The following is a 27,658-nucleotide window of genomic DNA, read 5'->3' as shown; positions in this document are numbered from 1 at the left end:
CTTTTATCTGCTCATTGTAATTGGGATAATGAGGGAATAACACACACCTGGCCATGGAACAGCTGAGAAGCCAATTGTCCCATTACTTTTGGTCCCTTAACAAGTGGGAGGCACATATGCAAACTGTTGTAATTCCTACACCGTTCACCTGATTTGGATGTAAATATCCTCAAATTAAAGCTGACAGTCTGCAGTTAAAGCACATCCTATTAGTTTCATTTCAAATCTATTGTGGTGGTGTATAGAGCCAAAAATGTTAGAATTGTGTCGATGTCCCAATATTTATGGACCTGACTGTATATGTAAACATTTGCATTTTTTTGCTAGAAAATTACTTAGAATACTCCAACATTACGGTAACAAAGGCAATAAACAGCCTCTACAGGTTTCCAGTTTAGAGTAACAGGAGGTCTGATGCAAGGATTATTGCTCTCACTCTGACATTCACTTTGATACCTCACATGTGTGGAGCAAGCACTGTTTCCCAATGCATGCGGGACCGACACATGTGTTTGTTTGTATGTGTGAGACGGGGGGATGCTTTAAAAATAATTGTAAATGTTATTATACATTTTATTTTTAAATCACAAAGGGATGCATGGGCAGTGAAAGGGACTCTTTACTGATAGATCAGGGGTCTAATATACCCCAGATCTCTCCTTTTCCCTTGAAAGTTTGATCCGATGCTTTCCCAAGCCAGTAATGGTTTGTTCACATCTGGTGAAACTGGAAGCCACAAAATATTTGTTGCTTCCCTTTTATTAGACCATAGAGATAAAAGGGTATGTTCCAGCCCTCGATCATTTCTATGGTCAGCTGGCAGAACTGCCGACTGCATTCCTGGGCTCCTCTGTCGGACGGGAGAGCCCAGGAAGGCCGTTGCAGAAGGTGGGGGGACACCCCCTTCCGCCATCTAAAAAAATGATCCAGCAGCTAATTAGCCACAAGGATTGCTTTTACAGTCCATCACTGCCTGAAAACAAAGGCAATAAAAGATGTCTGTAGTTGCAGGCATCATCCTGGTATGCTCACTCAAATTCTTGCAACATACCAATATATCACTGGTCCTGATATTGTTCATATAGATATAGTTTAGAAAGCTACAGATCCAGTTTTCATGCTTCTAAAAAGTAAGAAGTCCATTTTCTGCTAAGTATAGTGCTTGCCAGTAAAAGTGCCACAAGAAGCACCTGAATAGACGCCCAACTTAAAGTAATACAAAAGGCTCAGCATTTTTCCACCTTTTGTGCATTCTTAGCATTAAGGTAGAAAAGCCCCAGTCACTTTCTCTGTCCTAGTGCATCCAAATCCTGGTTCTGGGCATAAAGCACTGTTTCCCCTAACTGCCTGGTAGAAGCAGGCACGCCCTATGTATGTTACATGCATGTGTAAGAAGGATACAACATTGGTGCAGGGAAGAGGGTGAAGCTGGGGAGCCATTTGATGCCCAACTATCTTTTCTTTAGGCTCAAATAGGTGCCAGCAGGAACACACATGCAAAGGTGTCTCCATGGATCCCCATACAGGGATGGAGACTCCCCAAAACAGCAGCCAGGGAAGGAGCCAATTTCAGAGGAGGAATTGATGGAAAGATCAAGCTAAAAAGAAAAGCAGATACATTATCATATGACAAATATGGTGCAGCAACATATAATTTTTTGTTACGGTTTAGCCACAGTTTAAGTTCTTTCTTAGGCTATTTTATTACAACTTTATAAAAACACTGGGCAAACGGAGAAGTGACCACTAAGATCCTAATTTCTTCAGTGCAAGATTATTGGTTGCTTTGTGCTCAATTTAGTTCCAGCTTCCGTAAGCCAGTTCCTGTATTCTTTCTCCCAAACTCCAGTCATCTGAGGATACAGTTGCAAGAAAAAGTATGTGAACCCCTTGGGATTACGTGGAGTTTTGCATGAATTGGGCATAAAATGTGCTCTGAACGTCATCTAAGTCACAACAATAGAAGAACACAGTCTGCTGAACATAATACTACACAAACATTAGATGCTGCCATGGTTTAATTGCACATAGCATGTAAACATTCACAGTGCAGGGAGGAAAAAGTATGTGAGGCCCTAGCTTAATGACTTCTCCCAGTGCTAATTGGAGCCAGGAGTGAGCCAACCTTGACTCCAATCAGTGTGATGATATTGGATGTGTTGCTGACAGCTGTCCTGCCTTTAAAAAACACACACCTGTTTTGGGTTTACTGGTTTCAAGAAGCACTGATGTGAACCATGCCTCGCAGAAAAGAGCTCTCAGAAGACCTACGATCAAGAATTGTTGACTTGCATGAAGCTGGAAAGGGTTACAAAAGTATCTCCAAAAGCCTTGATGTTCATGTGACCACGGTAAGACAGACTGTCTACAAATGGAGAAAGTTTAGCACTGTTGCTACTCTCCCTAGGTGTGATCGTCCTGTAAAAATGACTGCAAGAGCACAGCGCAGAATGCTGCATGAGGTAAAGAAGAATCCCAGAGTGTCAGCTAAAGACCTACAGAAATCTCTGGCACATGCTAACATTTTTGTTGACACATCTACAATAAGGAAAACATTAAACAAGAATGGAGGACACCATGGAGGAAGCCATTGCTGTCCAAAAAGAATATTGCAGCACGTTTGAAGTTTGCAAAAGAGCACCTGGATGTTCCACAGCACTACTGGCAAAATATACTGTGGACAGATGAAACCAAGATTGAGTTGTTTGGGAAGAACACACAACACTATGTGTGGAGAAAAAAAGGCACAGCACACCAACATCAAAACCTCATCCCCACTGTAAAACATGGCGGAGGGAGCATCATGGTTTGGGGCTGCTTTGCTGCCTCAGGGCCTGGACGGATTGTTGTCATTGATGGGAAAATTAATTCCAGAGTTTATCAAGACATTTTGCAGGAAAACATACGACCATCTGTCCGCCAACTGAAGCTCCGCAGAGGATGGGTGATGCAACAGGACAATGACCCAAAGCATACAAGTAATTCAACAAAACAATGGCTGCAACAGCACAGAATACGCCTTCTGGAGTGGCCCAGTCAGAGTCCTGACCTCAACCCGATTGAAATGCTGTGGCATGACCTTAAGAGAGCAATTCACACCAGACATCCCAAGAATATTGCTACACTGAAACAGTTTTACACTCAATGGCCACTTTATTAGGTACACCTTGCTTGTATTGGCTTGGACCCCCTTTTTCCCTTCAGAACTCCCTTAATTCTTCCTGGCATAGATTCAACAAGGTGTTGGAAACATTCCTCAGAGATTTTAGTCCATACTGTTATGATAGCATCAAGCAGTTGCTGCAGATTTGTCAGCTGCACATCCATGAACTGTTGATACAAGGCAGGATGGATCCATGCTTTCATGTTGTTTATGCCAAATTCTGACCCTACTATGTGAATGTCACAACTGAAATCAAGACTCATCAGACCAAGCAACGTTTTTCCAGTCTTCTATTGTCCAATTTTGGTAAGCCTGTGAGAATTGTAGACTCCATTTCCTGTTCTTAGCTGACAGGAGTGGCACCCTGTGTGTTCTGCTGCTGCTGTAGCCCACTGCTTCAAGGTTTGACGTGCTGTGTGTTCAGAGATGGTATTCTGCATACGTTGGTTGTAACGAGTGGTTATTTAAATTACTGTTGCCTTTCTCACTCCAGTTTGCCCATTCCTCTCTGACATCTGACATCATCAAGGCATTTTCCTCCACACAACTGCAGCTCACTAGATATTTTCTCTCTTTGGACCATTCTCTTTAAACCCTAGAGATGGTTGTGCGTGAAAATTATAGTAGATCAGCAGTTTTTGAAACACTCAGACAAGTGTCAGGGAGCGAGGAGCCAGACACACAAGGAGGTGCAATTAAAGGTAGGTTTATTTACACAGAAACAAGGCAAGAGTCTATGCAAGTCCGACAGCAACAGCGGATGACTTGGTAGGACAGAAGTTCTCCTGCCAAGGTCGTCTTCCAGGATAATCAAGTCGAGAACCAGCGAGAATCGTAGCCAGAGCCGGGGTCAGAAGCCAGGAGGAATGGTCGCCAGAGCCGGGGTCAGAAGCCAGGAGGAGTCTTTGCCAAAGCCAAGTCGGTATCCAGGAGAGCAATGAGTGAACTGAACAGGAGCTTGCTGCTGTGCAACAGACAGGACACGAACGCAATGGACAGCTACAAACAGCAGATTTAAATGTGATAAGCCGCCACCTCCTGGGAGGAGCCGCAGAGGGCTGAAAGCATAAAGGATCCCACAATGCTTTGCAGACACCTAAGATGGATGCCAGCACATGGAGCAGCACAAGCCCTGAGGAAAGGTAGGACCTTGACAACAAGCCCATCTGGCATCAACAACCATGCCATATTCAAAGTCCCTTAAATCCCTTTTCTTTCCCATTCTGATGGTCGGTTTGAACTTCAGCAAGTCGTCTTCACCACGTCTATATGCCTAAATGCACCGAGTTGCTGCCATGTGATTGGATGATTAGCAATTTGTAGTAACAAGCAATTGAACATGTGTACCTAATAAAGTGGCCGGTGAGTACATATCAGTGATGGTAATCCTTTGTCTATATTTGTTAAAATGCTTGGCTGCACCTAAGAGACCCCTGCCATGGGTAATAGGACTAAAAAACAGCCATTCAATTTCAGCACTCACCTTGTACTGTCCAGTAAACTAGAAATGTTCCTGGATTATCTCGTACTTTATTGAATCTCCTATCATGACCATCTCGGAGGATTCTTAGAAACAAAAATGTCCCGAGGCTGAAACAATTTTTAAAAAAAAAAAAGTTAATAAACACAATTACTTCCAGAACAAGACCATCAATCTGGAAAATAAATGCTTACCGTATTCCCCATACTGTGATTAACGCAGTCTGAATCTTCTGGCGTAAATAATTTGTCCCTGACCATTGCAGGCTGAGATGTGATAAAAGAATAAAAGTTCCACTTCCTGTTGAAAATCAGCATCAAAAACATTAGATGTTTGCAAAATACATTACAACTTACAATAGCACTGAAGGACCAAAATCTACTTTTAATTTCTTCTCTGAAAGAATAAATTATAATACGCTTTTCCTGCTTGTGTGTTCCTGTCCTCATGACTGTTTTGTCATATCTTATTTTGGTTTTGGGGGAAAAAAAGCAGATAACACTTTTTACTGGCTTTTTCGGATACATCACATGACTACCACCCATCAATTCTATGTAGGGCTTCCCTGCAGATATCACTCTACAATCTGATTATGTAGAACAGCTTTTCTCAACACAGAGGAACCCCTGAAATTCCTTTCCAGTCTCAGGTCACCCCTGCCAAAAAGTACTATATCTATAACTTATGATATATTAGTGTGATGGTCAGTGGGAAGAATAATCCTTACACTGGTAGTACCCTGTACAGATGCCTAAAAAGATCAGTGGTGTCAGTGGGAACTTATCTGAGAGGCAGAAGTTGTTCATTGCTCAAGGAACCCCGAGTAATCTCTGGAGGAACCCTAGGCTTCCATGGAACCCTGGTTGAAAAACATTGATCTAGATCACAGGTGTCAAACTGGTGGCCCTCAAGCTGTTGCCAAACTACAAGTCCCATGAGGCATTGCAAGATTGACAGGTACAAGCATGACTTCCAAAGGCAGAAGCATGATGGGACTTGTAGTTTCTCAATAGCTGGAGGGCTGCCAGTTTGACACCCCTGATCTAGATTGTAACCCAGTGGAAGACTGTCATCATCCAGTTCTCCAGCTATTGTGGGACATCAATATACAGGGTGCTTTCAAGTTGCAGAGGTATCCCACTTCTTATTGTAAGTTCTCAAGTTCACAATTGGGTACTTGTCTGTTAATTCACTGGATTTATTTCTATATATATATATATAAATATATATATATTTGTGATATATTTAAATAAAACATATAAAAAAAAAAAATATATATATATATATATATATATATATATATATATTATTATACAGTATTTATAAAGCGCCAATAGTTCGCTCAGCGCTGTACATTACAAAGGGGGACAGAACATGTGACAGAACAACAACAATACAATGCAAAACATGAGGGGATCGAGGGCCCTGCTCTTTCGAGCTTACAATCTATATAGAAATAAATTTGGTGAATTAACAGACAAGTACCCACAATTGTACGTCTACATATTCATGTATTTTTCATGCACTCCCAATGAAGTCTGTGGTGCCAAAAACAAAGCAAACGAATTGCCTGCACCTTTTTTTTTTAAGTTGCATATTGTAGGTGTAAATGGCCTCAGACAATATTGGGATTCCTCTTGTCATGTATCACGTGACAGCTGAAGCACAACAAGTTGTGCAGGTGAATGGGGACTTAAAGATTTAGGACCCTTGCATACGAGCGTCATAATTTACTGTTTACTCAGGAACTCATGAAGCCAACAAGGGGCCAACAACTGTGTGTAAAGACCTGAGTAATGTTGCATATAGGCGAGTAAAGGTGAGTAGGTGTTTAGACGAGGAATATTCTTCACTGCCAGTATTGTAATATTCTCATTTATACTTATGATGCCCGTCTGCAAGGGGCCAAAATGAGTAAATTACTGCACTCAAATGAAAACGGTTCTATTTTTGCTCTGTACTCAACGCTGTATTACTGATCTTTACTCAGCTGTGTGCAATGTCCCATAGACAACAATGCATCTCATTTCAGATCAGTAAGTGCTCATGTACACTGCAGCTGATAAACTCACGTTTAGGAGCTGTTCAGCATCTTTTTCAGCAGCCCCTGAACTCACCCTAATGTTTTCCTATGTGTCCATGTACACTATGTCGTTTACAGGCAGTTGAATTTACAGTTTTTTTGAACGCAGAAAACTTGCGTTCAGGAGTAGATTTTATCAGCGTTTCAAATGCCAAATGCTTGTAAACGCAGCTAACCACGTTTATAAGCGTTTTTCGTTTGAAACTTTTTTTTTTTTTAACTCTTCCATTCCCAGATGCTGTCCAGAGCCTTTTTATCATCATGAAAAATGCATGCAAAGTATTTTCCCGGTACTCAAATGGACCTGGTACACCATACTTTGAGGTTCTGCATGAAAGAAAATATGTTAGACACTGCTGCAATAATTTCTGCACAGAAATGAGCTGGAACACATCCAAACACCAAAAAAAAAATCTCAACAAACACTGCTCTCTCTGCTTCTGCTCTCTCTATTTCTCTGAAAATGTCTGAAATAGTTAATTTTTTACTGTTTTTCAGTGCATTCTGGGTATTTTGGAAGGTTTCCTGAGGTTATCTTTAAAAATGCTTCTAAATGCAAACGCGGCTAAACAGACGTTTTTTAACCTACGTTTTCCAGCAGTCAGTTTCCATCGTTCGGAAGTGTCCCATGTAGCCTAAAAAACTCAGCATTTTCTACTCCTGTGTGCGACAGGCCTAATTCAACTGTTGTTGTGAAAAAAACATTCCCCTCTTAGTGATCAAAGTACATTGCAAGGATTTTAACATACTTTGTTGCAGATTCCTACCTATTTCCGCTCTAAAGAAATAGCTGTTTATTCTTCTATGTCTTTTGGATCCTGATTCTGCATGGGAGTGATGTTTTCGTTATTAATAATCTGCTGCACTTGCACTGCTCTAAAAAGGAAATATGTAGAACAGCATCACTTTAGAAGTGATTCATTCTTTAGAAGCCTCTCACCAAAAATGACATTTTTGTTGCAGAGGATGCCTAAAAGCTAAATTCAAAAACAAAAAAAAACAAAGAGAAATTTCTGGGGGTGTTCCATACACCAACTATGTACGCAATGCCTCTAGGTTGCCATATTGCATATTACAGAAAACTACAGAGCTGCAGATTGAAAATAAAAGGGATTTTTTAATAACTTTAAATTACAGCTTGCTTTGTGCTGTAATTATGTATGCTATATTATTTCCCCCCCCCTCAAAAGGGGAGTTAGCCTTTGTATCTGTTATCCTTTGTAGTCGTAGCGAATTACATATTCTGTGTAGACACAAGGCATGAAGTGGCTCTAAAGGCTGAAAGCGATACTAAAGGTTTTTTTTTTGTAAAATAACAAACATGTCTATACTTACCTGCTGTGTGCAGTGGTTTTGCACAGAGCAGCCCGGATCCTCCTCTTATTGGGTCCCCCGCAGGCTCTCCTGGCTCCTCTTTTCTGTCAGGTGCCCCCACAGCAAGCAGCTTGCTATGGCAGCACCTGCTGCTCCGTGTGCCCTTTCATACGCAGAGCTGTGGCATGGCCCCCCACCTCTCCTCATTGGTTGACTGGCCATAACTGACAGCACCGGGAGCCACTGGATCCCACCTCTGTCTCAGTCAATGAGGAGGCAGAGACTCAAGACAGCTGAGCCTGTCAAACATATCGCTGGATCTCGATGGGGCTCAGGTATGTATTGAGGGGGCTGGGGGGCAGTGCTGCACACAGAAGGCTTTTTACCTTCATGCATAGAATACATGAAGGTAAAGAACCTTCAGCCTTTACAACCACTTGAAGGTTTTTTTATGCATTCTATGCATGAAGGTAAAAACCTTCAGTGTGCAGCTCCCTCCACAGTCCCCCTTATACTCACCTGAGCCCCATCCTGATCCAGCATTGTGCACAAAATGTCAGGGCTCCAGGTATGACCAGATGTGTGTGGACTGACACAGGGAAACAGCAGGCTTCAGAAATGATTAAATAATAATAATATTTATTATGAGCTGCACAAAATAAACAAACAGTGCAAAACAAAACAAACCTTAAACTAATAGGTACAGGTGCAGTCAGGGCTGGAGAGGTGGAGTGGTCAGGCAGGCCGAGTCAGGAACAATCAGGCAGAAAGGTACAACGGGAGCAGGCAGAAGAATGGTCAGGAATAGCCGGGGTCAGTGCAGGCGGAGTTCTATCAGAGTCAGAGTCAAGCAGGAGAGTCGAGCAGGCAGGAGACAGGATACAGGAAACAGGGCACATGGGAAACAAACACCAAGGCACTGACTGCAGGTCTGGCCATTCCTTAAATACACCTCCTGCAATCAGCCTCAGGTGATGGCTGATTGCAGGAGTAAGCTTCTGGTTGCTGAGAGCACCGCTGGCCAGCCCTGGTACTGCAGCCCACAAGGCAGGTGAGTCCCGCCACCATTGGCGAGTCCATTCCTAACACAAGAGCAGAAGCTCTCCCAGGTCTTTCCCTCCTCATTGGCTGAGACACAGCAGTGGAAGCTACTGGCTCCCGCTATTGTCAATCACAGCCCATGAGGGGGGCTGGGGGGGGGGGGGGGCAGGGCCTGAGCCTCGCAGGGCCAACTCAGGAGTGAGCATGCACAAGTGCAATCAGACCATGCACCTTGCTGTGAGGGCACTCGGCAGGGGGGAGGGGTCAGGAGCGCCATCGGGGGACTCGAGAAGAAGAAGACCTGGGCTGCTCTGTGCAAAACCATTACACAGAACAGGTAAGTATAGCATGTTTGTTATTTTTTTTAAATCTGAACCTTTACAAATGCTTTACTCCAACCTGCCCTTTGTGTAATAGATTTCATAGGTCTGGGTGGACTGCGGTAGGGCAAACACAATACTGCAAGCTTGATTTTCAATTCAAGAACCAACTCTGCACAGAATAAGCACATATTTTCATCTAGGTCTATCTATGTGCTAATGATATCTCAGGGTTTATGATGTGTCTCCCAGTCTATTTCCTAATTAATTACCAGAATCGTAACATACAAATAAGACTGCTTGTTAAAATTTTGTTTGGAAAATGGGTGCAGTTTGGAGTATTATAGCTTTTCCTCCTGATCCTGACACAGACAAACCTGTCAAGTTCAGTGACTGATGGAACAGCGTTCAGTGTCACCGATGATACATTTCACTAGTACTGTATTAGCAATGGGTCATCAGAGATAGATCTGTCCATCTGTTAATCAATGAACCACATTCAACATGATGTAGTTTGTCAAAATTCTTGGTTATAAGCAACCTTAACAAACCTCGGCAGAAACATATAACTCAATCATCAGGAGATATGTACAATTAAAAGACCAATTATGTTTTACACAATTACACTTTCATTTAACTATGCAAAGCAATTGTAATTATACATTCAGAGACAGGTTTCCTGTATTGGGAATAATCACAAGTAGAAGACAGTAAAAAAGGACATTGTCCGCCATTAGCAGACATATCGACAAGTTTTTATGCATGTTTATCATTACATTTATATATTTTATACACATGTATAAAAAGCACACAGATTCCGCTAGAGAGACAGGGTACTAAAATCATTTAAATCTATAGGTGTAGGGGGAGCGGAACCAGTGTACAGAATGGGGGGGGATTTACTGGCGCAGCTGTGCATAGTAACCAATCAACTTTTAACTTCAGCTTGTTCAATTAAGCTTTGGCAATAAAATATGGAAGCTGATTGGTTACTATGCACAGCTGCACCAGATTCTGTGTGCGCCAGTTTTAGTAAGGCCCCTTTCACATGGGCGTTCCATATGTCCGTTTTTCATCTGTCCGTTTACGGATAAAAAACGGACCCCCATGTATTTCTATGGACTTGCAGATGTAAACGGATGAACATCATTTTCCATCCATTAATGTCCACATCCGTTAACATCTTTTTTTTTGAATGGAAGAAACCCTTATTTTTCTTCTGCAAAAAAAATAAAAATGGAACAGATGAAAAATGGATGTCAACGGACCGTAAACGAAGAAAAACAGGATCCTGAGGAAGCCACGTGTCCTATCGTGGTGTAACACGTAGAGAGCATGTGCGGTGACACACTTCCGGTTTCAGCGGTGATGCACTTCCGGTTTTGACGCAATCTTGGTACACCTGAGTCCCCTAGTACACCCATAGCACATGGGAAACTGCTGTACTAATAGGATTTTAATGTGAGTGTCCATTTGTTTGGCGGTTTTTCATTAATAAAGCGGTATTACACTATGGAGGTCTTTCTCTTTACCCCTGTCATGCATGCCTGAGCCTATTGTGTGAAAGGGATATTTGATGCACTGAGTTATAATCGGAGCCAATTGGAGTCAGTGGAGTTGGTGGAGCCATAGTGTGGGAAGCCGTCTGATGTGAGGATTACCCAAGGTGTTGTGGCCCTTAAGGGTCGATGTTAGGAGGTGAGGAGGCACTTTAGCCACTGTGGGATAAGTCACAAAGAGTGTCACTGAGAACACTTATAGTGTGCACTGAAGATTGAAGCACTTTTTGTTGGACTGGTCACTATCGATGTTTACTCTGAATGATTTTATTCAATTGTCGTTTATTTATTTTTTTCTATTTGTGTTGTTGCACCTATCACTTGATATATTAATAATGGATATCTAATTGTTGGTATATATTTCACTCTACCTTGTGTGTATACATATTGTTTAGCAGACCATGCATTTTTTACACAGTGTGTTGCTGTTTTTAAGCACGGGTCACTTTGTATTATTTCAAGGATTGGAGTCTCACGTTAATATTATTTATGTATATATATCTATTTTGGGTATATATATATATATATATATATCTCATTTAACCTGGTGTGTTTTTATTGTTATTGGCAGACCAGGCACTTGTTTTTGCACAGTGTGTTGCTGTTTTAAGCACATGTCACTCTATATTATTTCAAAGATTGGAGTCTCACGTTTTAATTATTGCTTATTAATGTATATTTATTCACCTATATTTGTGTGTATATACACGGATTTGTTGCATTTGCATAGCGCTTCACCATTTTTTGTTATAATAAACTGCTAAATACCTTTTCTCATCAGCAGTTATAGCAGTCTTGTGCCTTCAGCAGAGCACTGGTTAAAGCTTGCAGGAGGAGTTTTCTTTCTGCTCTAGGACGATGCAAAACCCCTGACCTCTGTCTGGATAGTGCTGATTGACCCTGTGCTGATCACATGCACTCTCCCAAGAAAAAAAAAACCCTCTCTAGCACTACACACTAAACTGAGCATGTGCACGTGGCTACGGGTTCAGTCTGTCTTACCAGGAGATAATGTGGACATTTGAACAAGAGGAGGGGCAGAGACGAAAGGATCAAATGGCTTTTTTACACAATGCAGAGGATTAAACCCTTAGGTTCCACAGTGAGTATAACAAGCATGCCTTACTGCATATATAGACTGATTTTGCTGTTGGGGGTTTAGTAACACTTTAATACAGAGTATTTGTCAAGGTAAAAAATGTTCAGCCTTTACAACCATTTTAAGGATCTCCAGGTTTTGAAGATACCTCCTTAAAACACCTCCCTACTTTGGCAGGACTCTGCAAATTTTCAGGTCACAAATCTCAGGGTTTATTCAATAGATTTATCAAACACAATTACAAATTTGCATTGTACTGGGGGTTTAGAAGACAATGATTACACACTGTACATAGACACACACACACACACACATATATATATATATATATATACAGTTGTGTTCAAAATAATAGCAGTGTGTTGAAAAAAGTGAATAAAGCTCAAAATCCTTCTAATAGCTTTTATTTCCATACACACAAATGCATTGGGAACACTACACATTCTATTCCAAATCAAAACATGAAGAAAAATATCAAATTTGGTTTGTTCCTCTAAAAAAAATGGAAGAAAAGTGAATATTAGACTGTTCAAAAAATAGCAGTGTTTGTATTCTTCTTTACAAACTCAAACATTCACTATATAAACTGAAAAATGTTTGAAGATTTTGCTTTCCTTTGAATCACTTAATGAATATTTCGTTGTATAAGCACTGTTTCTGAGAACTGCTGTACATCTGTGTTGCATGGAGTCAACCAACTTCTGGCACCTGTGAACAGGTATTCCAGACCAGGATGATTGGACTACATTCCACAGTTCTTCTCTATTTCTTGGTTTTGCCTCAGAAACTGCATTTTTGATGTCACCCCACAAGTTTTCTATTGGATTAAGATCCGGGGATTGGGCTGGCCACTCCATACCGTCAATCTTGTTGGTCTGGAACCAAGATGTTGAACGTTTACTGGTGTGTTTGGGGTCATTGTCTTGTTGGAACACCCATTTCAAGGGCATTTCCTCTTCAGCATAAGGCAACATGACCTCTTCAAGTATTCTGATGTATTCAAACTGATCCATGATCCCTGGTATGCAATAAATAGGCCCAACACCGTAGTATGAGAAACATCCCCATATCATGATGCTTGCACAACCATGCTTCACTGTCTTCACAGTGTACTGTGGCTTGAATTCAGTGTTTGGGGGTCGTTTGACAAACTGTCTCCGGCCACTAGACCCAAAAAGAACAATCTTACTTTCATCAGTCCACAAAATGTTGCGCCATTTCTCTTTAGGCCAGTTTAATGTGCTCTTTGGCAAATTGTAACCTCTTCAGTACGTCTTTTTTTCAACAGTGGGACTTTTTGGGGGCTTCTTGCAGATAGCTTGGCTTCCCATAGGCGTCTTCTAATTGTAACAGTACTCACAGGTAACTTTAGACCTTCTTTGATCTTCCTGGAGCTGATTGTTGGCTGAGTCCTTGCCATTTTGGCTATTCTTCTATCCATTCGAATGGTAGCTTTTCGCTTCCTTCCACGTCTTTCAGGTTTTGGTTGCCATTTTAAAAAAACTGCGATCATTTTAGCTGAGCAGCCTATCATTTTCTGCACTTCTTTATATGTTTTCCCCTCTCCAATCAACTTTTTAATCAAGGTACGCTGTTCTGAACAATGTCTGGAATGACCCATTTTCCTTTAGAATTTCAGAGAGAAATGCACTGTAACCAGCATGTACAACATTTGCTGCCTTCCTTCCTTAAATAAGGGCAATAATTGCCACCTGTTTTTCAAAGAATGAATGACCTCACTAACAGAACTCCACATTGCTATTATTTTGAACATGCCCCTTTCAATTAGTGATTCAATTACACAGAATCAGCAGCACGCATGTCATGACTGTTGGGTCTGTTGGATTTCTATTACTCTACTACACCTGCTAGTAAATTATTTGCCATGTATAAATATCATTTCTACCAAAAACAGTGATTGATCCGGTTAGTGATGCCTGACTGCTATTATTTTGAACACAACTGTATATATAGATAGATATATAGATACACACACATATACATATACAAAAAATAAATTTCCCTGCTTTGTCTTTATTCAAAATTCCATGTCATTAGGAACACAGCATGATCATTTTGGCAATCACTTCTCTTTCTCCAATTCACAGGCAACTTGTGAACTTGAGAAAGGGCAGTGATGCCCAAAACATTCATTCTTTGTTCCTTATGACTTGGAATTTTGAGTAGAGAAAAAGCAGGAAAATCTGTGTTCCATCCCCGTTATTTTTTGGATGTATATGTATAGCAATATTTGGGAGTCTGCATGATGTTTTTGAAGCATGGATACTTAATGGTCACAGTACATGAGGCTCACCTCTGTTTATATACAGTGTAAATATAGATTTCAGTGATATGTACCTAGAGCCTCTCCCTACATTGGCAGCAGTCTCAGGACAGTTTTGTTTGTGTCCATTCTCTGTCCCCTTGTTCTGCTGTGCCCAGGGCAGCTGTCCCTCAAGCGCACTGCTTGTCCCGACCCTGACTGACAGTACTGACCAAATTTTCAGACCACAAAATATCAGGGTTTATTTAATACTTTTATCCACACAATGAAAAATCAGGTTGGACTGAGATTTGGTGATTTTATATTTACTTAATCTTCTCCAAATGGAGGAAAATGTATAAAAGCTCTTACAGAAAAATAAAAAATATTGTGTATGAGCACATTCTGCACACTTATGAAATTGGTCAAATAACTTATTAAACAATACACAAAGGAATGTGTGACGAAAGACATATTGCAATCCAATACATTTCCCAAAATAACTGACCAGTACATTCAGTACAAATGTAAGAAATACAGAGCATATTGTCTAAGAACACACTCTAGCATTAAGATTAATGGAGTAAACCAATCAAACAGTAAACTTAGACATTCACATCAGTGCGTAGATTGTAATGGGAAGGTTAATGTAGCGTGGAATGTTCCCTATAAAAAGAAGGGTAAATGAAGGAGATATCCATACCATGTCTGAGATGTACAGGTGAGTGGAGAGGAAAGCCATCTATGCCAAATCTTTTCATACTTAGCTGGACATCTTCTGTGCTCATAAGCTAGTTTCTTGAGAGGAAGTGTCATTACTGGTTTTCAGCCAGAGGGCTAAAGTGGGAGGAAAGGCTTCCATCTAGAACCTGGCTAAGTGTATTTTCAGCAGTGTATAAAGTGGCAAGCAGGAAGATCATAGTATAGAGATCCAGATCATTCTTGGAGATTTTAACATCCCCATTAATGTCAACAACCCAACTACATCCCAACTCTTCAACCTAACCTCATCTTTTGCCTTAACACGATGGATACAGTCCTCCTCTCACTCTGATGGGAATACATTAGACCTTGTTTTCTCCCATCTTTGTGCTCCCTACAACCTCACAAACACCCCCTTTCCTCTCTCTGATCACAAGCTCATCGCCTTCACAGTGTCCTCATCTTCAAACATCTATCCCTCCTAGCAGCAAACAATTACCCGCAGAAACCTTCACAACTTAGCCCTTCTCTTTTCCACTCTGCAGCTGACCAACTCTATGACAGAATCTCTCCAATGTCCTGCCCTAATCTGGCCACAACAGCTCGCTTTCATCCACACTAGACTCACTTGCTCCTCTAACTACATGAAGTATCAGGCCCTGACCATTACAACTGTGGCAGACTGATGACACCAGAAATCTTAAGAGATGTCCCCTGGATTTTGTCCCCTCTAAACTACTATGGTCACCCTCTTCTTCTGTCCTATGCTCCCCCACTCACATCTTCAATCTCTCCCTCTATAATGGTGCATTCCCCACCCCTCTAAGGCATGCACAGATCACTCCCATACTTAAAAAGACCCATCTCTCTGCTCCCGTTTACCTCTAAACTCTTAGAACGCTTAGTCTACAATCACCTGAGCTTCTACCTCACTGACAACAACCTTCTTGACCCTTTACAGTCTGGCTTTCGCTCACTACACTCCACTGAAACTGCCCTACTAAAACTCACTAATGATTTACTAACTGCTAAAACCAATGGCTACTACTCCATACCCTTACTACTTGACCTCTCTGCGGCCTTTGATATGGTTGACCATCCCCTCCTCAAAAAAAAAAACTCCACTCTCTTGGCCTCCGAGACTCTGCTCTCTCCTGGTTTTCCTCCTACCTATTGCAGCGCTCCTTCAGCATTACCTATAAGTCTGTCTCCTCCTCTCCACTTCCTCTTTCTGTGGGGATCCCTCTTTCTACTCCTCACCTCACTCCTTCAGTCTCCTCTCGCATTACTAACCTACTAAGTGACATATCAATATGGATGTAACTCCACTTCCTCAAATTGAATCTTTCCAAAACGGAGCTCATACTATTCCCTCCAGTCCGTGCCCCCTCCCCTGACTTCTCCATCAAGATCAATAATACAATCATCAGTACCTCCCTTCATGCCAGGATAGTAGGTGTAATCCTAAACTCCTGTCTGTACTTTCAGCCCCAAATCCAAACACTGTCCAAATCTTGTAGACTTCACCTCCACAACATCTCCAAGATACGCCCGTTCTTAACCTCTGAAACCACTAAGCAACTACCTCATCGCAGGCTATCCCCTCTTCAGTCTATCATGAATGCTGCTGCCAGACTAATCCACCTTACTAACCGTTCCATATCTGCCAATCCCTCCACTGGCTTCCCATTGGCCAATGAATAAAATTCAAAACATTAACAATAACATATAAAGCCAAATATAACTCTGCACCAAATTACATCACCAATCTTGTCTCCAAATATCACTCAAACCGTCCTCTCCGCTCCTCGCACAACCCCCTACTCTCTAACTCCCTTGTCTCCTCCTCCGATGCTCATCTCCAGGACTTCTCCAGAGCCTCCCCCATCCTCTGGAAGTCTCTACCCCAGTCTATCCAGCTGTCGCCTACTCTGCCCACTTTTAGGCAATCTCTGAAAATCTCTCTCCTCAGTGAAGCCGATCAGTTCATCCCCCACAGTTATTACCTTTTGTATGACCAGCCCCTCCCTCTTAGATTGTAAGATCCAAGGAGCAGGGCCCTCCTAACTGCATCATTGCTGTATTGTCTCCCTTTCTATTGTAAAGTGCTGACATCATCATCATCATCATCTTCCCAGGTCGCCTTTTTGGCAAATGCCACCACTCTAGAGTGCTGAACAAGAATCAGTTGATATAAAGTTGAGATTAGTTTGGAAGAGGATGAACCTAACAAGACCCCATAGAAGGGGATATCAGAGAGGGTACCTATCAGGGGCGGACTGACCATTTGGAAACTCGGGCACTGCCCTAGGGCCCAGGGTCAGTAGGGGGCCCCATGAGATGCCCCTGGTACCTTTTTCATAGGCTTTTTTGAGTTTGGGCAAGGACACAGGAGCCCCATGATCCCCTATTGCCTGAGGGCCCCATGAGTTGTCAGTCTGCCCCTGGTACCCATGTTAGCATGAAACAGGCTTTGGCCACTGTGCAGGAGCTGAAGTTATCAAAATAATTTTGATTTTACTATTCTGCTAAATATGACCAACAGGCATCTGGTAAGCTACCAAAAAAAAATTACATAATGAAGTACCTTTTCTGAGCCTAAATCCCTTGTGTCCAGTCTGCAGCCGATTGGAACCTATAGTGTTCTCCATTCCAGTTGGGCACTAAGGGGCTATAACGGCAGTATTCTCTAGCAGCCTCATGTAATCTCAGGTGGGCATTAAGGGGCTATAATTGCAGTAATCTCTAGCAGTCTCATGTAACTCATTCCCAGTCTCAGTCTCCTGCAGCATATTTCCAGCCTCAATTACACCTGTATCACTACATAGGTGTAATATTAGGTGTGGCCCCCAGGGATGTCAGGGGGCACAGTTGTGGTTGCAAGTCAACCACCACTGTCATTAGATAAGTCTGCACTGAAAGGATTATGAGGGCTACTATTGAAATTCTGTATTCAATATTCAGGGAGTCACTGAACTAGAACAACTATGCAGCCAGTGTAGTAAAAATTGCTGATCTTTATCGGGTAAGTGATTCAAACACTGAAACTGTTGAATCAGCATGACAGCCAGGTAACCAGTAATTGTAGAAAGAATGGTCAGCAATTGCAGCCTATATACAGTATTTCTATCAGTATAGGTTTCCTACAAAAAACGTTTAGAACTACTAACAATCAGGTATGTGTAATCCAAGTGCTACCTTTCTGCATGCTAGAAAATGCAGAGTCAATAATGCATTACATAACGTGCTTTATTAAGTAAATCCATAGAATTTCTACACATCACAACTCATCAAATCGAATAACAGTAAAATGAAATCTGATTGGCTAGGATGGTTACTGTGCTCTTTACTGCTTTTTAAATATGCTGTGGTAAAAGCCAGAAATCATGAAAAGGGAACTCTACTGAGAGAAAATTTGTAAAAAAAAAAAAAAGTAAACATGGATCTGAAAAATTCTCACAAATTTAACTAGACGACTATAGGCAAAAATATTGCACTGTGGTATTGGTATGTTTAACACCTACAATGTTGGTATTCGGTATATACTGTATATTTACTAGAAGGTTTTATATTGCACCAACAATTTATGCAGCTCTTAAAATACTGTAGATTCATATCAGTCCCTGCCCTCAAGTATTCCTATATCAAGTGCATACATAGGGCCAAAGCAGACATAAGACAATAAACCTAGATATCAGAACAATTTTCATGTAATTAGTATAGTATTTGTATGAAAACAAAATCGTGTGACCAAGACCGCGCATGCTCAGAAACTAAACAACACATTACGATACAAAACAATACATTACATCACTTTCAAAGTTGTATTCTGTCTTATGAGAATTTTCATAACTTTAGTAACCTATTCAATTTCAATAGGTTTCGAGACTAGCATGCAAAAAAAAAAAAAGGGACAATCATTCATCAGATATTCTCATTGTGTGTACTAGGCACAAGGCCCCTGTTCACATCAGTACAATCAATCCACTTTTTTCTGGTAGGGCAACTCATTCATTTCAATAGGCTACCCTACCCACAGAAAGATGCTTTTTTTAAAAAAAATAATGCAGTGAAACCAGAACAATTGTGAGCCTGTCTAAGTTATTGAATGACTTTTCGTAAGGAAAGCTGATCAGCATTGTGGTAATTACCCTACCACAGGAAACCTAAGGTAGGCAAATCCATAAGTCTAGGTTCGGTTCACACTAGTGCTGCTGCATGATCAAGTGTTTTTCAGTGCATTTTTGTAGAGCGTTTTTGCGCATTTTTATGCTTCATGCGTTTTTTTGTAGGAAAAGGAGGCTGGATTTTATACACAAAACTCTGCCAAAAACACACTAAAATGCATGTTTTACATGTTTTTTATATGTGTTTTACATGTGCTTCCTATGCATTCACATTGAAGTCCTAGGGACAAGAAAGGCACTGCGCTGTGCTGCATTGATGTGAGCAGGCACCATACAGAATAATGTGATTTTTCATTGTCGTGCATGCTATTGCAACAGATAATGCAGGAGAAACACACGAGCATAGGTCCCATTTACATCTGTGAATTTTAGGTATGGTGTGTTAAAAAAAAAAAAAAAGTCCTGCATGCTATATCTTTGATGTACTTTCATCAAATCACATGTTCTATATAGTTCAATAGTAACATGCCTAAAATGCATGTAAAACATGCCTACACACATCAAAAATGCACCACACTGCTGTGAACCAGCCCTAATTTGCTACTTGAGCCACACAGAATCAGTATAAAAAGAAAAAAGAACATTGACATAAATTCAGAAAGGGGTCCTTGCTCTCTAGTTGTGTTTTACCCCCCCCCCCCCAGCCCAAAAAGCCTTTTCATTAAAGAACACCTGTGCTTAGAGAAACATGGAGGCTGCAACTGCTAACATCTCCTGAAAATGCATGGCTGCCATGCTAAGTATAAAAAAATACAAGGGGCGATCAAGTAGGGTTGCCATCTCATCCCTCAACCGAACATATATTATTTATACAGGTTCTGTGGTTAATTAAGGTGGTAATTAAACTCACATAGTGCCTCATCTGCATTAAATTAACCTCAGAAACAGTGTAATTAATGTGTTCGGGTTTAAAGGGATGAGGTGGCAACCCTATGTTCAAGTCAAAATGGGACTTTGAATTATACAGATATAAAAAGGGATGCTAGTATGGCGGTACTATATGCAGTAGTAAGTGGCAAGTGTGTCCTATTACTGATAGGCAGCGCACATGTCCCGGGCCAGTTCAGAGAACGTTAATCAAGATGGCAGACGACAGTGTTCGTACATATATGGAACAGCGTGTGGTGATGAAGTTTCTTGTGAACAAAGGTGTAAAACCCACAAATATCTACAGAAGACTTCAAGCACAGTACGATGATGAGATGCTCAGCCTCAGTAAAACATTTGAATGGTGGAAACGTTTCAAAGATGGCCGTATGTTCGTCAGTGACGGTCCAGCCCACAGCAGTCATTCCTGTGAATATTCACAGTCCTGGGAACATCTGATTCTGAAAAATCAAGGTATAACCTGTCGTGAAATAGCACAAGAGACAAATCTTTCTGTGATCAGCATTTCAACCCTGATGACGAAGAGCTAGCAGGCTGTCCTAGGATGGTTCAAGTGTACTGACAAATCTTTCTATGCCAAAGCTTTCCAGGCATTAGTTAAATGCTGGGATAAGTGTAAAATGTAGCAGAGGATTATGTTGAAAAATAAATGCAGTTTTCACTCCTTGAAATTTGTCCTTTTATCATATAAACTCAAAAGTCCCGGTTTGACTTAAACACCCCCTACATTGGTAGTCAGTTCAAAGGAAGAATTCCCTTGTACATTGGCAGTCAGGGGATAAAGGCCCCCATGCATTGACAGTCAATAAAAAGGGTCCTCCTTACATTGGTGGTCAGTTGAAAAGGTCCTTTTGCTTTGGTGGTTAGTGGAGAAGAACCACTTAAACTGGTGGTCAGTGAGCACAAATGTAATGGAACACTTCTCTACTGAACACCAATGTATGAAGGCCCTTCTCCACTATAAGAGGGCCGATAGCTACTGACCATCAATGTACGAAGGCCCTTCTTCATTGACCATCAATGTAAGGGTGCCGGTATCTATTGAACACCAATATAAGGAAGTCCTTATCCATTGACTACCAATATAAGGGGGCCCTTATCTACTGAACCAACAATGTACAGTATGGGGCATTTACTCTTCACACCAACCACTAATGTAAAGGGATCCTTAGACCTGGTGCACACCTATGCATGTTGATGTGTTTTCCAGATGGGAGGGGTCTGTTGTCTTGCAGGAAAAACCAGCAAAAATACAAGCACTGCATTTTTTATGCTTTTCCGCTGTATTTCCATTGAAATCTATGGAACCAAAGATATAACCTAATGTGGGAAAAGAAAGTCCCTGACACATTCCAAAAAATGCAGAGTTATGAATGTGACCCATAGGAAACCATTTTAAATGGACTGTAGTAGATTTCTGCAAAACTGAAAGCACACTGAAAAACACATAGGAAATGCAGCAAAAAGACAAGCACTGCATTTTTTATGCTTTTCCGCTGTATTTCCATTGAAATCTATGGAACCAAAGATATAACCTAATGTGGGAAAAGAAAGTCCCTGACACATTCCAAAAAATGCAGAGTTATGAATGTGACCCATAGGAAACCATTTTAAATGGACTGTAGTAGATTTCTGCAAAACTGAAAGCACACTGAAAAACACATAGGTGTGAACCAGGCCTTGTCCACTGATGACCAATAAAAAGGAGCTCTTCTCCACTAACCACCAATGTAAGGAGACCCTTATCTATTGATGACCAATTTATGGGGTCCCTTCTCCACTCACCCAATGTAAGGGTAATCATTTCCGCTTCCCACCAATATAAGGGGTTCTTCCCCTCAAACCACAAATGTAACAGGGCCTCTCTCAACTGAGCACCAAAAAAAAGGGGAATTTCTTTCACTGACTACTAATGTAAGGGTTCTTGCTTCTTGTGTAAAGCATGTCCTCCTACATTTCTTCTTCTTACAATGGTGTCAGTGTTAGAAAGCATGCCACCGGCTCTGGCTACTGAGCGAGGTTAGTCCTGGAACCTTTAAAAGCATTGTTAGACACAAAATCATTCTAGTCACTATGGCTTGTGACACCTTGGACCCAAGACGGGGGGGCCCACTACAAGATTTGGGTCCACTGAAGAAGCCTGAGTCCTCAAATGTGGCAGTCTGATCCGGCATAAGGGTTCTAACAGGTTTTGTCACAAATGACAGCATAGGAAAGTGTTTAGGACCAAAGGTCAAAATCATTTTGAAAAACAGCACGGTCTACTCAAAGAGCTGCAAACATCCTATTTAGTCCATAAATACCTTGTCCCTCACAATCCCTTTTTCCACTGCTTTACTACATCTTACATTTTAAAATGGAAGAGCAGTAGAGGTGGTGTCCTGGAGAGTTGGTGCTTTCATTATATCTTGTGCTGTGCAGTCATTGAGGGCTTCAGTTCTTCTTTAAGCAGGGGTTCCACAAGGCCCAAAAATTATTTTAAGGAGTCCTCCAGGATACAAAAATTTGAGAAAGGCTGTGCTAAAGGCTGCATTCACCATTCTGGAGACTGTATAGAAAAGTCCACCATTTGTCTATGTTCTTCCAGACTGGCCACTTGTAAGCAACTGTCCATAAGAAAAAAAAACCCTTAGGCTATGTTTACACTTGTGTCAAAAGAATCTGCGTTTTTGAAGCCTCACAAATTCCTGCCATTGCTCTATGTCAATTATGTGCCTTGCAGCAGACATTGTTGTTCCCACAGTTGCTTTTGTGACGCTCCCCCAATACCTCTGCTCATGTCAATATAAATGTGCTGCAAACGCATCACAAATGCCTAACAAATGCCCCTATGGCATTTACAGCACATCTGAGATGAGTTTAGAAAGCATTACTGAGATGAGTATGGAGTGCTGGCGGGGGACCCAGGAAGAGGAGGATCTGGGCTGCTCTGTGCAAAACCACTGCACAGAGCAGGTATGTATAGACATGTTTATTATTTTTAAAACATAAAATACTAGATTTTAATATAATTTTAAAAGTGACACTACAGTCTTGTTTTTTTGTTTTTTTTTTACCTGCCCTGTGTCATGGTTTTGCACAGAGCAGCCCAGATCTTCCTCTTCTCGGGTCTCCCGTCGGCGTCCCCCATAGCAAGCAGCTTGGTATGGGGGCATCTCCCGAGCCACAGCTGTATGTCCATTCACACACAGAGCCGCTGCTCGGCCCCACCCCTCCTTCTCCTGATTGGCTCACCAGCTGTGACTGACAGCAGTGGGAGCCAATGGCTCCTGCTGCTGCCTCAGCCAATCAGGAGTGAGAGTCCTCGAAAAACCGACTCTTGTGGACATCGCTGGATTGGGGCTCAGGTAAGTGTTAGGGGGGCTGTTACACACAGAAGTTTTTTTACCTTGATGCACAGAATGCAGGAAGGTAAAAATTGTGGAGCCTTTAGAACCATTTAAGCTAAGACAAGTTTTACCCTATGTCTCAGTAGCTGTATTGCCCCCTCTCCTCCCTAAATACATACCTGTCTATCTCGATACAGCACTGTGCCCGTCTGCTTTGGCGCTAATCTCTGTTTCTCTCCTCACAGGATACAGAGGCAGCAACGGGAGCCATTGGCTACTGCTGCTGTCAATCAAATCCTGGGAAGAGGGTGCGGGGGTCAGGGCTGAGCCACACTGTGTGTGACTATAGACACACAAAGCCCAGCTCAAAAGCAAACCAACTGGTCTGCCCCCATAGCAAATGGCTTGCTATGTTGGCAAACACAGAAGAGGAGGAGCCGAAAGTGCCTCTGGGGAACCCCAGAAGAGGAGATTTGGGGCCACTCTGTGAAATACCACTGCACAGAGCAGGTAAGTAAAACAAGTTTATCATTTTAGAAAAAAATATTAAGTGGTTTTAAATGTTGAACAGAAAGCACAACCCTTCTGTGGGCACCCCCCCCCCTCCCAATACTTACCTGAGCCCGATCTTGATCCAGCAATGTGCATTAGAGCAGCGGCCCTCCCGGCTCTCTCCCTCCTCATTGACTCAGAGACAGCAGTGGGAGCCATTGGCTCCTGCTGCTGTCAATCACAGCCAGTGAGAAGGAAGCGGGGAGCGGAGCTGAGCCACACTTTGAGTCCCATGGCAAGCGGCATGTTCAGGCCAGGAGAGCCAGCGGAGGACCCGATAAGAGTATGATTGGGGCGGCCCTATACAAAACCACTGCACAGATCAGGGAAGTATAACACGTTTGTTAATTTTTTTTTAATGTTTATCTTTAGTATCACTTTAAGAATTTACAATCACTTTAAGGGGCGTCCATGGTACCTAAAGATTCAAAGCATGTCTGAACGAGCCCTTAGGGATTGTTTACACCAGCGTTGCTCTCTGGAGATTGCTCTTCAAAGAACTTTTGACAGGCAGTGAGGAGGCACCTCCTCACTGCTTGTTTTAACCCCTTAAAGGATAAGTTCACCTTTGGGAACATGTTCCACCCCTTTTTAGGGTGTAACATGTAACATATTCCCATAGCTGCAGCCGCTCCTCCACTCCCTCTGACAGATATTACAGGGAGAAGTTCCCCCGTACGATCTTTCAGATTTGAAAACAGTGCAGGTAGTTCGGGGCTCCGCCCACACGACCACATCATTCATTCATGGACTTCCATAAATGAATGAACTGCAAGTCCCAACAGCCTTAGTGGCTGTCAGCAAATAGTTTTCAATGAACTATGCTAAGCTAAGATCATTGGAGCTTCCTGTCAGAATATCTTCTTGGTCATACATCCCGTACGGCAAGCAGATATTTTGACAGGTCTGCAGGAGACCTGCATGGCATCAGTGATATACTAATCGCTGGTGCAATGCTTTCCAGGACAAAAATAATAAATGCACATTTTTTTACCTGCAAAATATGTGCATTTATTATATTTGTCTAAAAGGTGACCTTATCCTTTAACCACCTCCCGCCTGCCATATAAGGAAATGACGGGTGCAAGGCAGTTCTCTCTTTCTTGGAGGACGTCATATGACGTCCTCCCACTCTAACCGCGCGTGCACGGCTCCGGGAGTGCGCAGCGATCGGTGATGCGCTGTGTCCCTCGGACACAGCAGATCACCGATCAACGGAAAGAGCCGAAGATGTCGGCTCGGTCAATCACAGCTAATCGCATGTAAATAGGGAAATAGTCGGCATTTCTCTCCTCACGAGCTGTCATGCTGACAGAGGAGAGTCGGTAATCGGTATTCCTCAGAGGGGACATGTACACTGATCATCAGGGCACTGATGATCAGTGTAGCCCCAGCAGTGCCACCTCAATGCCACATTGTCCATCAATGCCACCTGCCAGTGCCCATCAGTGCCACATCAATGCCACATATCAGTGACTACCAGTGCAACATCAATGCCACATATCAGTGCCCATCTGAGCTGCCTTTCAGTTTCACCTATCAGTGCCAGTCAGTGCCGCCTATCAGTTCCGCCAATCAGTGCTCCCTATCAGTGCCAGTCAGTGCCACCTATCAGTGAGCATCAGTGCCGCCTATCAGTGCTGCATATCAGTGCCGCTTATCAATGCCAGTCAGTGCCGCCTATCAGTGCCATATATGAGTGCTGCCTTTCAGTGCCCATCAGTGATGCCTGTCAATGCCCATCAGTGTACCAGTGCCTCCTCATCAGTGCCCATCAGTGCAGCCTATCAGTGCCCATCACTGCAGCCTCATTAGCGCACATCAGTGAAGGAGAAAAATCACTTATTTACAAAAAATTTTAACAAAAACTAAGAAAAAATGTTTTTTCAAAATTTTCAGTTGTTTTTGGTTTGTTTGGCAAAAAATAAAAAACCCAGAGGTGATTAAATACCACCAAAAGAAAGCTCTGTCTCAAAAAAATGATAAAAATTTAACTAGATGGTAAGCTCGAAAGAGCAGGGCTCTCGATCCCCTCATGTTTTGCATTGTATTGGTATTGTTCTGTCACATGTTCTGTCCCCCTTTGTAATGTACAGCGCTGAGCGAACTATTGGCGCTTTATAAATACTGTATAATAATAATAATAATATGGGTACAGTGTTGCATGACCGCGCAATTGTCATTCAACGTGTGACAGCGCTGAAAGCTGAAAATTGACCTGGGCAGGAAGGGGGTAGAAGTGCCCTGTAGGCTATTGGTTAAATGTTGCACTACTGAGCCGCAACCGTGTGAACTGCGCGCAATTGCAATACGGCCCCATTCATTTGAATGGGTCACATTTGATTCGAGGTAATGCCCAGCCAATGTGAAAGGAGGATATAATTCTTGCTGCCTTTCCAGCTAATGGGGGATTGGTTGAGGGGCAGTAAAATAATGTAGTTCAGCCACATAGTGTTACTGCCCCCCGTAACACAGCACACAGCCATTCATGTCATGCACCTGGGCTGCTCTGGCAGGGATGGGGGGACCGTTTACATTGAACCAGGCTCAGCCTCACATGTGCAAGAGGCCTTGCTGTCAAGGGTTAAATATTTTTGCTTACACAAAGAATAAAAAAAGTTTTGATTTCTTTTTGGAGGGTACATTTTAACTGAGATGACTGTTGTCATAACAGCACACCATGGGACCTACACTCTACTGCGCATGCGCACTATTCTTTATGTAACTTAAAAGAACTCTGCCCATAGTTGCTTAGCTACCAAGGCTTCTAACTCGTGACTGATGACAGGGACGCCATTCCAAAAGCGGTCACCGGTTTATCTATTCGGGAACGGAACTATAAATCGTGCTGGTCTAGGGTATATGTAGCGTTTTAGGTTCGTGTATAAACTTGCTACTGCTAAAGCATGTCTTCACTGAGGAGTTAGTTAAAAGCAAACCTAGTTCTTGCCCTAAGTAAATATGGCCGCTAGCACATCGCCAGATGATGGACAAGTGCTGTGTTCAGACTTTCTGTCATACGTGTCCACTTTACCTGCCAAGTCATAGAACTTCTCCGTCTGGAGTATCGCTGCGACCGCCCAGAGGACCCACTGGATCCCCAGACTGATACCAAGGAAGGGGGAGAGCTCCTGGAGCATGGCAAAGGAATCAGCAGGCTGATGTCGCTTCCACTTCTTCCACCAATTACAGTGCAGAAGGTCTAACTAATTACCAACCACAGTGCAGAGGGTCTCTCTATCCACCAATCACAGTGCAGAATGTCCAACTATTCCCCAACCACAGCGCAGAGGGTCTCTCTCTTCACCAATCACAGTGCAGAGTGTCTCTGTGACGTGAACTTTGTGCTTCTCACGTTACAGCTCATCCTCTTCCCTTCATTGTGACATATTCTTATATAACTGTGTTTTGGGAGTAGATCTGTAGTTATATATTCTATAGATAAAGATGGTATATATGGATAAAACTTTTATTTCAAGTATGAAACTGCTAAACCTGTTGTCCTGTTGGAGAGATTTCCCTCTACTTCCTGCTCTGGAGACACAACAGTGAGAGGAAATCTGCCTTAACCACTAGCCTATAGGGCACTTATACCCCCTTCCTGCCCAGGCCAATTTCCAGCTTTGAGCGCTGTTGCACTTCGAATGACAATTGCGCGGTCATGCAACACTGTACCCA

At 42.3% G+C, this 27,658-nt stretch overlaps 1 protein-coding gene across 1 annotated transcript in view; it reads right to left on the bottom strand.

The window, feature by feature from the left end:
- The window catches only part of LOC149454655 (uncharacterized), a 32,186-nt gene extending 4,990 nt beyond the window's left edge, over positions 1-27,196 (bottom strand). Inside the window, exons 1-3 of the mRNA XM_089687314.1 lie at positions 27,015-27,196; positions 4,838-4,943; positions 4,647-4,753 (exon numbers count right to left, since the gene is read on the bottom strand). Coding sequence (XP_089543440.1) covers positions 4,647-4,753; positions 4,838-4,943; positions 27,015-27,120 — 319 coding nt within the window. The 5' untranslated portion in view covers positions 27,121-27,196. The remainder of the gene's footprint in view (positions 1-4,646; positions 4,754-4,837; positions 4,944-27,014) is intronic.
- Positions 27,197-27,658: the final 462 nt, after the last annotated feature.

The sequence above is a fragment of the Staurois parvus genome, unplaced genomic scaffold (genome assembly GCF_062004578.1).
Source record: "Staurois parvus isolate SC_StPar_1 unplaced genomic scaffold, SC_StPar_1.0 ptg000422l, whole genome shotgun sequence".
Taxonomy (NCBI): Eukaryota; Metazoa; Chordata; class Amphibia; order Anura; family Ranidae; genus Staurois; species Staurois parvus.
The sequence above is the reverse complement of the archived record's forward strand: the minus strand, read 5'-3'. Positions and strand labels throughout refer to the sequence as shown.